Genomic DNA, 13,416 nt, shown 5'->3' with positions numbered 1-13,416 from the left:
CAGCAGGGCCCAGATGACGGTTTCAACCAGAGTCCTTGGTCTGGTGAGGACCACTCACCTCCTAGGCCCTGGAGAGCTACTGTCCTCAGATGAGCAAGATGCCCCACCCACCAGCAACAGTGAGACCCACTGTTCTCCCCACCCACTTCTCCCTCCCCCAGCTGGCTCACACCTTTATAGAATAGTTTGGAGGAGCTAGGCTCAGGGTGGTGGCGTAAGGGCCTGAGGTCACACAGGTATGAGAGGCAGAGTGGGAGGGAGAGGCGGCAGGCAGGAGCTGGGCCACTGCTGCCCCGGCCTGCTGGCCTGGGAACACTAGAGGCGGCTGGGCAGAGAGACGCCTTGCTCTTCTCTAGAAACTGTCCTCCCAGAAAAACCAGATGGAGGGGTCCCCAGCAGCCCAAGGGATCTGCGAGGACACTGTGTGGAACCTTGGAGGCTGAGGGGGATCAAGTGTCCCAGCCTGGTCCTAGGCCTGCTTGGTCTCTTGGGTGAGAAACTACCTGGGACGGTGACTGCACAGAGTTTGTGATGGCTGCTGCTTTTGCGGCCCCATCCACTTCCTCCCTGGGTCACACACCACATTCCTTGTTGGCTAGACACCTCCCATGTGGCACTGATGCTGGCTGGCTGACTGTCCCCCTGGATGAAAGGATCCCCGCCTGGAGACACTCTGGCCTTCTCCACACCCCACCAAGGGAATGAAATATTAGCCACCAACATAGCTCTTAGCAGTAATTCCCTCTGTACAACAGGTGCTCTGGCAGCTCTCTGGAGATGAGGGAGGAGAACTTAGGAAGATGGTCTTGGTTTACACACCACCTAAAGGTGATGGGGAACCAACATTTCTGTGGTTAGTGTATTTTCCACTTAAGCTTTAAGCAACCTTGTGAAACACAGATGTTATCCCCATTTTACAAAGAAGGGAACTGAGACTCAGGTGAGACAGCGTAGAACAGCCTGTGTTAAGTCCCCATGGGCTTCTCCATAGCAAATGCTAGAAACCAGCACAAACTACCTTAGCAAAAAGGGGGATGTGTTGGCTCAGATAACTTAGCCGTTCAGGAGTCATGCTCTCGGTGTGGCTGGAGTCTCCCTCTGCCTCTCAGTTCCAATTCCCCCTTCAGGCAGGCCTTCCGCTTGGATGACACTAGAAGCACCCAGTGGACCACCCTTTCCTAATAGTGCTGGCAAAGCCCTGAGCCTGCTCCTCACTGGCCTGCATGTGGTCTCTTTCCTGAACTGCTCACTGTAATGATGGTCAGGCCTGCAGCAGGTGTCCATCCTTGGAAGGAGGGAGAGGTCTTGCAACCCCCAAACCAAGGACTGACAGGGGAAGAGCTCTCTGGGGAAAGGAAATGACAGGGCCATGAGGGAGGAAGGCAGGAGGGATACTGAGCAGGCAGACAACAGAGGCACCTGGCCTAGGAGAGCCCGCAGGGAGCCCTGCCCACCCTCTGCCAAGACATGTGCTGCCCACACCTGGCCACCTTCTCCTTTCCCAGCGTGTGAGGGGAGAGCAGGTGGGGAGAGAGGAGCTGAGGCATTCACAAGGTGTCTTATGTGCCAGGTCCCACCAGCAGGATGAGGGAGAAGGAACCAGGGCTGATCAGCACTAGGCTGGCACTCCCCAGCTGGTAGGCTGGGCTGCCAGGGCTCCAGTGACCTCCGCCTATGCAGCCCCAGGCAGAGCTGGCCATGCCTGTGGGCCCAAAAGAGATCTTTGCCTTCTGGGTGACAGACCCCATGGAAACATCAAGAACCTTATGTCAGCCAGGCTCACTGGCTCACACCTATAATCACAGCACTTTGGGAGGCCGAGGCAGGGGGATCACGAGGTCAGGAGATCGAGACCATCCTGGCTAACACGGTGAAAACCCATCTCTACCAAGAATACAAAAAATTAGCCGGGCGTGGTGGCGGGCACCTGTAGTTCCAGCTACTCGGGAGGCTGAGGCAGGAAAATGCGTGAACCCAGGAGGTGGAGCTTGTAGTGAGCCAAGATTGCGCCACTGCACTCCAGCCTGGGCCACAGGGCAGAGCAAGACTCTGTCTAAAAAAACAAAACAACAAACAAACAAAACAACACAAAAAAACAACCTTAAGTCTTCTCAGGGACTGTTCGAACTGGAGTAAGGCAAACCAGTGCCCAGGTGCACCATCCACACATCCACACAGCATCCACACCTCCACATAGAACCCAAACCTCCACACATCCACACCTCCACACGGCATCCACACCTCTACACATCCACACAGCATCCACACCTCCACACATCCACACAGCATCCACACCTCTACACATCCACACAGCATCCACACCTCCACACATCCACACAGCATCCACACCTCCACATAGAACCCAAACCTCCACACATCCACACCTCCACACAGCATCCACACCTCTACACAACCACACAGCATCCACACCTCCACACATCCACACAGCATCCACACCTCCACACTTCCACACAGCATCCACACCTCTACACATCCACACAGCATCCACACCTCCACACTTCCACACAGCATCCACACCTCCACACATCCACACAGCATCCACACCTCCACACATCCACACAGCATCCACACCTCTACACATCCACACATCATCCACACCTCCACACATCCACACAGCATCCACACCTCCACACTTCCACACAGCATCCACACCTCTACACATCCACACAGCATCCACACCTCCACACATCCACACAACATCCACACCTCCACACATCCACACATCATCCACACCTCCACACATCCACACAGCATCCACACCTCCACACATCCACACAGCATCCACAACTCTACACATCAACACAGCATCCACACCTCCACACATCCACACAGCATCCACACCTCTACACATCCACACAGCATCCACACCTCTACACATCCACACAGCATCCACACCTACACACATCCACACAGCATCCACACCTCCACACATCCACACAGCATCCACACCTCCACACATCCACACAGCATCCACACCTCCACACATCCACACAGCATCCACACCTCCACACATCCACACAGCATCCACACCTCCACACATCCACACAGCATCCACACCTCCACACATCCACACAGCATCCACAACTCTACACATCAACACAGCATCCACACCTCCACACATCCACACAGCATCCACACCTCTACACATCCACACAGCATCCACACCTCTACACATCCACACAGCATCCACACCTACACACATCCACACAGCATCCACACCTCCACACATCCACACAGCATCCACACCTCCACACATCCACACAGCATCCACACCTCCACACAGCATCCACACCTCCACACATCCACACAGCATCCACACCTCTACACAGCCACACAGCACCACACATCCCTGTCTCAACGTGGAGTGGCACGTGTGGTCCGCAAGTAGAAGCTGATTCCCTGCTCACAATGACACTGGTGGCCAGTGTGCCTTAGGAACATTATTTCACAGACAGGGCCTCACGTCTCCCGCGCACACACAGCCCAGCCACCACACAGACACACAGCCCTGTCTCCACACACACACATACACACACAGCCCCGCCACCAGACACACATGCACAGCCCAGCCTCAACACAAACACAGCCCCGCCTCCACACACACCGTCCCACTTCCACACACACACACAGCCCCACCACCACACACACACACACAGCCCTGCCTCCACACACACGCACACAGCTCTACCTCCCCACACACACACAGCCCTGCCTCCCCACACACACACACACAGCCCCGCCTCCACACACACACACAGCCCTGCCTCCCCACAGACACACAACCCCGTCTCGACACACACACAGCCCCACCTCCACACACACACAGCCCACCTCCCTACACACATACACATACAACCCTGCCTCCACACACACACAGCCCACATCCCTACACACATACACACACAGCCCCGCCTCCACACACACACAAAGCCCCACCTCCACACACACACACACACACGGCCACCACACACACAGCCCCGCCTCCACACACACATACACACACACAGCCCTGCCTACACACACACACACACACAGCCCTGCCTACACACACACACACACACAGCCCTGCCTACACACACACACACACACACACACAGCCCCACTGTCACACACACAGAGCCCTGTTGCCCCCCCAACGCAAACAGCCCCTCCTCCACACACACACATACACACACAGACACACAGCCCCACCACCACACAAACAGCCCCGCCGCCACACACACGTAAACACACACACAGCCCCTCCTCCACACACACACACACACACACAGACACACAACCCCACCACCACACACAAACAGCCCCGCCGCCACACACACACACAGCCCCACCACCACACACACATGCGCGCACACACACACGCACACACAGCCCCACTGCCACACACACACACATCTACCTTGCTGCCAGGACTCTTGCAAAGACAGCCTTCACCAACCACCAGGCCGCAGTTGGCCCTTCCCCAGTGGCTGCACTCTAGCCTCATGGAAAAGTTCCTTGAGCTCCCTGTGCTTCAGCTTCTGTCTGTAAAACAGGGGGAGTGCAAACCTACCCACCTCGCCAGTGGCCCTGAGCCCAAATTTCGAGTCCTAACTAAGCACACAGCCTGGCCGAGGGTCGCTGCTCTGGAAATGCTGGTTTCCCTGCGCTGGCCTTCTCACTAGGTGGTCCTGTGAAAGCAGCTCCCAAGAAGAGGAGGGCGGCTGGGGACCAGGGGGGACCAGAGGGCAGCTAGCTGGCCTCAGCGGGCACCCCCATGCCGGTGCAGTCTTTCTCATTACCCCCTCCACGGCACGTGGGGCCTGGCCCAGACCACTCCACAGTGGGGCACCCTGCCTGGGCCTCAGGGGAGGTGAGACACCCCCCAGTACCCTCTGTTCTTGAGACAAGCTGGTGTTCAGCCGTAGTGAGGGCAGCACACCCAATGATTACACACACAGGTCTGGAGTCACAGCCGGGTCCAGATCCTAATACTGCCATCACCATTGCAGCCTTTTTCTTAACCCCCCTGTTCTTAAAGTGGCTCTGCAGCTGGGGTTACCTCGCAGCGGGGCTGAGAACTGAGGTGAGGGAGGCTTCGCTACCATCTGGCACGGAGTGCCTACCTGGACGCTGGCTACTGTTGTCGGCTCTGTGAACAGGCACACGGGGTTTCCTCCGGGTGCGGGATGACGCTGGCCGAGATGGGGGATGGGGACGCTGGAGCAGTGGGAGGTGTCCCCTTCCTATCTCCAGTCCTGAGTCTGGGCAGCTATTAGCAGAAGCTTGTTAATGAAAATTCACACCTAGGTGCTAATAAACAGTGGGCCACTCCCAGGCTCAGAGCCGGAGAAGAAGCCCTCTGCAGGGAAGGGGGCTGGCCAATGAGCCCCACTTATCTGTGAAAAGACTTGCTAATAACTTTAATTCCCCATTCTAAAACGCAGGGCCTTTGCCATGCAAATAGATCTTCTAAGCTGGGTCGGCTCCAGAAAACTTCCCGCTTTACCCCAGTTAGGGTCCTGGGAGGGGAGTGAGAGATGGGACAGAGGAGCAGGAAAGGGGGTGACCCGCGGAGGTGTGAGGTCCCACCCCGCTGCAGGCATGACTTTTGGAGCGCATTCTCTGTGGCCAAGCGCCAGCCCGGGTGTGCCCTGCCTGGCCTAGACCCCTGAACTGCAGATCAAGGGACTCCATCCCACTCTGCATTACAGCCCCTCCTGCTGGGGCTAGAGTACTGGAAGGGATCTCTGAAGCAGTTGAAAAGCAAACCCAGCAGCATCAGCGGATGAACGGATAAACCAACTGTGGTGTAGCTGAACAATGGAAGATTATTGGGCAGTAAAAAGAAATGAAGTTCTGACACAGGAGGCAGCATGATGAGCCTTAAAAACACTGTGCTCAGTGAAAGAAGGCAGACACAAAAGGCCATATTTTGTGATTCCTTTTATATGAAATATCCTGAAAAAACAAACCTATAGAGACAGAGACTAGATGAGTGAGTGCCAGGGGCTGGGAGTAGAGGAATAATGGGGAGTGATGTTAACAGGTACACGTTTTCTTTTGGGGGGTGAAAATGTTCTAAAATTAGTGGCAATGGTTGCAGAACTCTGTGGATGTACTAAAGCCATTCAATTGTTAAAAGAGTGAATTTTATGGTATGTGAATTATATCTTAATAAAGCTTTTATAAAAACAGACACTAAGGCCCGTGTTTCAGACACTTGAAGGAGAAGAGGGGAGAACTAGGTATCTATCCATAGAGGGTAAAGGACACTTGGCAGAGAGCCTACACATCCCTTCTCCCCACCCCACCCTCCAAGGATGACTGTTCCCTAGACACCCTGGCTGGATGAGGACATACTTTCTGGGCTCAAGGCTCCTGTCTCTTGCTCCCTGATGTGACTCCAGCCAATGCAGACAGGAGTGCAACTGCCTGTGTGGATTCTGATGCAACCCCATGGGCGATCATCTCACCCCAGCTAGGCCTCTAGGAGGTCATGGTTATATAAACTCAGGACCGCCACACTGTTATTTATATCTCTAAGCCACAAGGTGAGGAAACCAGAGAAAAGGGAGATGGGAAGATGTCGGAGTAGGGGGTGGGAGGTCCAAGGCCAGGGTGCTCCAGTCTATGGAGAATAAGGCCCCAGGACACAAGAATATGACCTCTTGTAGCTGTTATCCCTCAGGCCCCAACATGCATGAAGCTGGCAAAATCCTCCAAGAGCTGAGCGCTGGGACTCTGGAGGCCTACTGGGGCTTGAGTGCTGATCCTCATCCTTCTGTAAAATGGTTACTTGAATATAATAGGTACCTGATATACATACAACAAATACTCAATAATGGAATTTGTATTTCTACACAGATATTTTGGTTTTAACCAGTTCCCCACCAGGTTCAAAGAAAAGATCAGCAGATTCTACTTGCCGCTGCCTTCTCAAAGGACGCCCCTCCCCACCCCTTCCAGGCTGACCCATCTGGACTAGATGTTGAGCCAGGGCTGGGGGTAAGGTCAAAGGGGGTTGGGCCTGTGGGGGTGGGAGGGCTAAAGATTGCAAGAACCCCTCCCACCTCTCCCATGCTCTTCTTTAGAGGGAGAGAGGGAGTTTTGTGTCCACAGGTAGGAAGAAGAAATTGCCAACTGACACCAGCAGTTTATTCACAAATAAATAAATTCACATTAGGCAGAGCCTCCTGCTTGCTTCAAAGTGTCTAACCCTATGGGTCCCTCCATAGAGGGGGGGTGCTGAGAAGGGCCGCTGTGGTGGGCAAGGCTCTCACCCGCAGGAATGCCCCTGCTGGGATCGCCGCTGCTCTCTTCCAGGAAAGGCAGTCTGCTAAGGAACCACTTCGAAGGGGCTGAGGCCAAAAGAGCCTCGGTGCTCATAGAGACGGCGTCAGTTGTCCGCTGTCACTTGGGCTCCTCAGGCAGCCACTCCAGAGGCGAGAGGGGCATCCAGGTCTCCAGCAGGGCCAGCACGTCGCCGGGAAGGAGCTGTAGCGAGAGAAGGAACAGGGCAGCCCTCAGCACTGGTGACCTTGTGCGGGTGTCCGCGTTCGTGGGCTCCAACCTCAGGGGGCCCCTAGCGAGGGGAGACCCAGTCCCCTGCGTGGCCTTTCCCTGCCCTCGCCTCTTGGCGCCCTGGGCATACTATGGAGGCCAGGCTGCTGGCGGGGAGCGGCAGGGTGCCTGGTCCTCGCCGTGGGGGGCGGTGGGGCTGTGCGCGGGGGCACGGCCGAAGGGGGAGCAGGGAAGGGGGCACTAACCGGGGACGGTGGGCTCGGCTCCATCACCTGCCCTTCCGAGCACGCTGCCTCGGCGAAGAGCGCAGGCAGGTCGCGCGGCTCGGGCACAGCTCGGGCTCCGGGGCAAGCAGGCAGGGACCCCCAGGACGACCCGGCGCGGACGGCGGAGACCAGACCCAGCCTGCGCCCCTGCCCCTGCCGCTGCCCCTCCGCCTGCGTCCGTGTCTGCGTCTGCGCGGGGCAGCCGTCGGGGCACAGTGGGCAGCCCTGAGGGGACCCCGCGTCCCCGCGCTGCCGGCGCCGGCGCTGGCGCTGGAGACTCTCCTCGCTGAGGCCCAGCACGGCCGACAGGTGGCCGATGTAGCGGATGGCCAGGCGCAGCGTCTCGATCTTGGTTAGGCTCTGGCCGGCCGGCGCCACGGACGGCGGTAGAAAGCGGCGCAGCTCGTGAAGGGCGCGGGCCAGCGTGCGCATGCGCAGTTTCTCCCGCTCACTGGCGCTCTGCCTCTGCCCGATGCCCAGACGGCTGCTGCGCGCGCCGCGCTTCCCTACGGTGGGGGCGCGGGGATCCAGGCGGGCGCCGGGACGCGCGGCGCTCGGCACGGGGCTGTCGGCTGGGGTGCTGCCGCATGAGTCTGGGGGCGAGACGAGGGAGCGGCCGCAGTCCCTGTCGGAGGGCGGCGGCCGCCGAGTTGGGCCCCAGGCCGCGGAGAGCATCCAGGACTCGGAGAGCGGTGGGCACAGGGGCTGGGCCATGGCAGCGGCGGCGCGTCTGGGGGCCGGCGACCGGCGGCCGTTTTATGCCGAGCCCGAGGTGTGAAGTGGCGCCTTCCAGGCCGCATCAGCACATCAAAGTGGGCTCGGGGCTTCGAGGGGGTGGAGCCCGACCCTTTGAATCCCCGGCGGGGGGCGAAGGTGCCAGCCCCTTGGCTGCGCCTGTTTCGCCCCGCCTGGGCCCTCACTTGGGCGCCCGACCCAGCCTCTCGGACTTCCCGCGTGCGCCCAGTGTTGGGTGAAGCCCGGGGCGTTGGGCCAGCCCTACAGGTTAAAGGAAGCTGGGTCAGAAAAACGAAGTCTAGAGCCTAGGTTTGGGGCCTGTCTTTACCTGTTGGGGATCTTATGCAAATTCTTAGTTCTTTTACACCTTAGCTTCCAATCTGTATAATGGAAGCCTCAGGGCATACGCCAACTGGACAATGGAGTAGAGTAAGGACCAGGAGCAGGGGCCCTCATTCCCTCTAAAGGTGGGGAAAGCCGTAAACCACTTCTCCTTTGAGGTAGGATGGCCCTGGGTAGACCCTTCCCTGTTGAGGACGTGTGGACATGCAAGGAAGCTTGCACCCTGGCAAATCCAGTCTGGTCAGGTTGCTGGACCTTCTGAGCAGAGGGAGGGGGCAAGCCTGCTCCTCCAACCCCAGGACACCTCTAGCCTGGCAGGGTCTGGGGCTCGGCCTGTTGCCACAGCTGTCACCACTGAACTCTACCTGATGTTCTGCAGCTTTTGGACAGGTATAACAGGTTTTCCCAATGAAATGTGAGTGGAAATGATGCAGCAAAGGCATTTGACAAAACCCAACACTCCTCGTGATAAAAATTCTCAGCAAACTAAGAATAGAAAGGAATTTCAGGCCGGGCGCGGTGGCTCAAGCCTGTAATCCCAGCACTTCGGGAAGCCGAGACGGGTGGATCACGAGGTCAGGAGATCGAGACCATCCTGGCTAACACTGTGAAACCCCGTCTCTACTAAAAAATACAAAAAACTAGCCAGGCGAGTTGGCGGGCGCCTGTAGTCCCAGCTACTCGGGAGGCTGAGGCAGGAGAATGGCGTGAACCCGGGAGGCGGAGCTTGCAGTGAGCCGAGATCCGGCCACTGCACACTCCAGCCCGGGCGACAGAGCGAGACTCCGTCTCAAAAGAAAAAAAGAAAAGAAAAGAATTTCATCAACCTGATGAAAGGCTTCTACAAAGAACCTACAGGTAGCCTCATACTGAGTGGTGAAAGACTGAAAGCTTCCCCCACATCCCTCGATTTCAGGAACAAATCGAGAGGTGTCTCTCTTACCACTCCTATTCAACATTGTACCAGATGGAAGATCTAGGCTGTGCAATTAGGCAACAAATAAAAGACATACAGGTCAGAAAGGAAGAAATAAACCTCTTCACAGGTTATGGCAGCTCTGGGCCCTGCTGCGCATGAGCCTGATCAATTTAAAGCCGAATCCTGGCTCCAGGAAACCCATGAGACTACCAAAAGGTCGGAGAAGAGGTAGAAAATGTGGCAGAGGCCATAGAAGAGAAAGGCAAAGAGGAAACTGACTCTGCTGGGCTTTGAGGATGGCCAGACTCTATTTTACATCAGAATCCCAAAATACAGATTTAATGAAGGAACTAGCTTCAGGCACCAGTATCATCCTTTAAGTATCAATAGACTGCAGTATCTTACTGATTTGGGTCCTGTTGATCCTACTCATCCTATTGACTTAAAGCAGCTTGTCAATGGAAGAGGTGTGACCATTCAGCCACTTAAAGAGGATTATGGTGTTCAGCTGGTCGAAAAGGCTGCTGACACCTTTCAGGTGAAAGTTAATATTGGGCCGGGCGTGGTGGCTCATGCCTGTAATCCCAGCACTTTGGGAGGCCGAGGTGGGCGGATCATGAGGTCAGGAGATTGAGACCATCCTGGCCAACATGGTGAAACCCCGTCTCTACTAAAAATACAAAAATTAGCTGGACATGGTGGCACGCGCCTGTAGTCCCAGCTACTCGGGAGGCTGAGGCAGGAGAATCACTTGAACCCGGGAGGTGGAGGTTGCAGTGAGCTGAGATTATGCCACTGCATTCCAGCCTGGTGACAGAGTAAGACTCTGTCTCAAAAAAAAAAAAAAAAAAAAAAGTTAATATTGAAGTACAGTTGGCTTCAGAACTAGCTATTGCTGCAATTGGAAAAAAAAATGGTGGTGGTGTCACTACAGCCTTCTATGATCCAAGAAGTCTGGAAATTCTATCCAAATCTGTTCCATTCTTTTTGGGAACAACCCATTCCAAAAAGAATGCTTCCATCTGAAGCACTGGTACCATATTCCACCAATGGAAAGAATCATGGGAACCTGGCAGATCCTGCCAAATTTCCTGAAGCACAACTTGAGCTTGCCAGGAAGGACAGTTCTAATTTACTGGATATCACGAAAGAAGAACTCTTCAAATGTTCAGTACTCAGAAGGATCCAAGGCAGATTTTCTTTGGGTTTGCTCCAGGATGAATGCTGAATATGGTAGATAAGAAAATCCTAAAATCTACAGATGAAAATCTCCTCAAGTACTAGAGCTCATGAATTCCCATCCAAGAAAGCAGAGTTGTTAATACTAGAAAAGGGCCAGGCACAGTGGCTCATGCCTGTTATCTCAGCACTTTGGGAGGCTGAGGCGGGCAGATCACGAGGTCAGGAGTTTGAGACCAGCCTGGCCAACATGGAGAAACCCCATCTCTACTAAAAATACAAAAATTAGCGGGGCATGGTGGCAGACACCTGCAATCCCAGCTGCTCAGGAGGCTGAGCTGAGGCAGGATAATCGCTTGAACCCAGGAAGCGGAAGTTACAGTGAGCCAAGATCGCGCCATTGCACACCAGCCTGGGTGAAATTTCACCTGGCCCCTCAGGGGTTTGAGCTGGCACCCTGGTCTTAATAGGTACTTCATGCATGGCTATCTGCTCTCCAGCCAGACTGTGAAGTACCTGGTGTCTGGCATCATATCTTTACATGTTTTCAAGTGGAATGGTTTCTTTCAGTGCCAGACGTCTGATTTTTATTTTTATTTTTTTGAGACAGGGCCTGGCTCTGTCGCTCAGGCTGGAGTGCTGTGGCACTATCTCGGCTCACTGCAACCTCCACCTCCTGGCTACATTGAAAGACGAAGAATTTTCTTGAATCACATATAAAATATGGTAATTCGGCTGGGCGCGGTGGGATCATGCCTGTAATCCCAGCACTTTGGGAGGGCAAGGCAGGGGGATCGCTTGAGGTCAGGAGTTTGAAACCAGCCTGGCCAATATGATGAAACCCTGTCTCTACAAAAATACAAACAATTAGCCTGGTGTGGTGGCCCACGCCTGTAGTCCCAGCTCTTGGGAGGCTGAGGCAGGAGAATCGCTTGAACCCTGGAAGTAGAGGTTGTAATGAGCTGAGATCGTGCCACTGGACTCCAGCCTGGTGACAGAGCAAGATTCTATCTAACAGCAACAACAACAAAAATACACTAACGAAAGCTGCTGCACTAACAAAATTGCAAAAAAAAAAAAAAAAAAAATCTCATAATGTTTTAAGAAGTTTATGGATTTGTGTTGGGCCTCATTCAAAGCCGTCCTGGGCCGCAGGTGGGACAAGCTTGGTGTACACCAAACCACTCATCGTCTCCTCCCTCCTCCACCTCCTTTCCTCCCTACCCCTCCATTCACCTCTCACCCATCTTCTTTGCTTAACTTTCCTGGTTCTCAGCAATACCAGCTTTCTTCATGGTATGAAATTGCAGGGATGCCCACTTCACCTTCTCCTTCCAAGCAGTCACCAGATGACATCCCTTCTTTCTGTATTTTCTTCAGGTGCACCTCTTACTTTGCTTTTCTTTCTTTTTCTTTTATTTCCATTACCTAAATCCAGTCTTTCCCCCAACTTCCTTCACCCAGTCTAATCTTCTGTAGGAAATATTTCTTCCATCTTCCCTTCAATCTACATTCTTTCCTCTGGCCTCCAAGGATCTCTGGAATGTGGATCCTCTCAGCCCTCAGGCTGTCTCTGCTCTGGGACACAGACCCCTTGGCCCATGAGACTTGTCTTCCTCTGTTTTCCACACACACCACACCAAGTCCCACCTCTCTCTGCCTTTGCCCACGCCACTGCCCCACCCTGTAGTGCCCTCATTCCTACTTAGCAAGCTTTCTAAACATCAAGACCTAGCTCAACTTTTTTAATTTTTTATGTTTGTTTGTTTGTTTGTTTATGTTGACAGCCTCGCTCTGTCACCCAGGCTGGAATGCAGTGGCACCATCTCGACTCACTGCAACCTCCACCTCCCGGGTTCAAGTGATTCTCTTGCCTCAGCCTCCCAAGTAGCTGGGACTGCAGGTGTGTGCCAGCACGCCCAGCTAATTTTTGTGTTTTTAGTAAAGACGGGGTTTCTCCATGTTGGCCAGGCTAGTCTCGAAGTCCTGACTTCAAGAGATCCTCCCACCTGGGCCTTCCAAAGTGCTGGGATTACAGGCATGAGCCAGCGTGCCCAGCCCCAGCCCAACTTTTACCTTTGATGAAACTTTCTCTGAACTTTGGTATGTTTTCCATACTATTTGTCTTCTTGTTCATGCTCTCATGTTTTACATCCTAATTGTTTCTAGTAGATTGTAAACTCCTTTGGAATAATGTCAGTATGTAATACTTAGTTACTTATCCAAGCAGTACAGGACACTCAGAGTTGATTTGCTGGTGTGGAATAGATATGTGTCCCAATTTGTGTTTGTTTGTTTTCTTTCTCTTTTTGACACAGAGAGTTTTGCCCTGTTGCTCAGGCTGGAGCGCAGTGGTGTGATCTAGGATCACTGCAGCTTCTGCCTCCCAGGCTCAAGCGATCCTCCCACCTCAGCCTCCTGAATAGCTGGGACCACAGGCGCATGCCACCA

At 54.4% G+C, this 13,416-nt stretch overlaps 1 protein-coding gene across 1 annotated transcript; it reads right to left on the bottom strand.

The window, feature by feature from the left end:
* Window positions 1-7,122: 7,122 nt before the first annotated feature.
* Window positions 7,123-8,649, bottom strand: MESP1 (mesoderm posterior bHLH transcription factor 1). Its single transcript, XM_007990377.3, has 2 exons — window positions 7,770-8,649; window positions 7,123-7,497 (listed from the first exon to the last, which is right to left on the bottom strand). Exons 1-2 carry the CDS (start codon window positions 8,502-8,504, stop codon window positions 7,414-7,416), a joined length of 819 nt encoding a protein of 272 aa, XP_007988568.3. The 5' UTR covers window positions 8,505-8,649; the 3' UTR covers window positions 7,123-7,413.
* Between the last annotated feature and the right edge of the window lie 4,767 nt (window positions 8,650-13,416).

The sequence above is a fragment of the Chlorocebus sabaeus genome, chromosome 29 (genome assembly GCF_047675955.1).
Source record: "Chlorocebus sabaeus isolate Y175 chromosome 29, mChlSab1.0.hap1, whole genome shotgun sequence".
NCBI lineage: Eukaryota > Metazoa > Chordata > Mammalia > Primates > Cercopithecidae > Chlorocebus > Chlorocebus sabaeus.
The sequence above is the reverse complement of the archived record's forward strand: the minus strand, read 5'-3'. Positions and strand labels throughout refer to the sequence as shown.

Coding starts and splice junctions, on each gene's coding strand:
- MESP1 (XM_007990377.3), bottom strand. CDS start 8,504: ATGGCCCAGCCCCTGTGCCCACCGCTCTCCGAGTCCTGGATGCTCTCC. Junction 7,498..7,769: donor AGCCGAGCCCACCGTCCCCG/GTTAGTGCCCCC, acceptor CTCTCGCTACAG/CTCCTTCCCGGCGACGTGCT.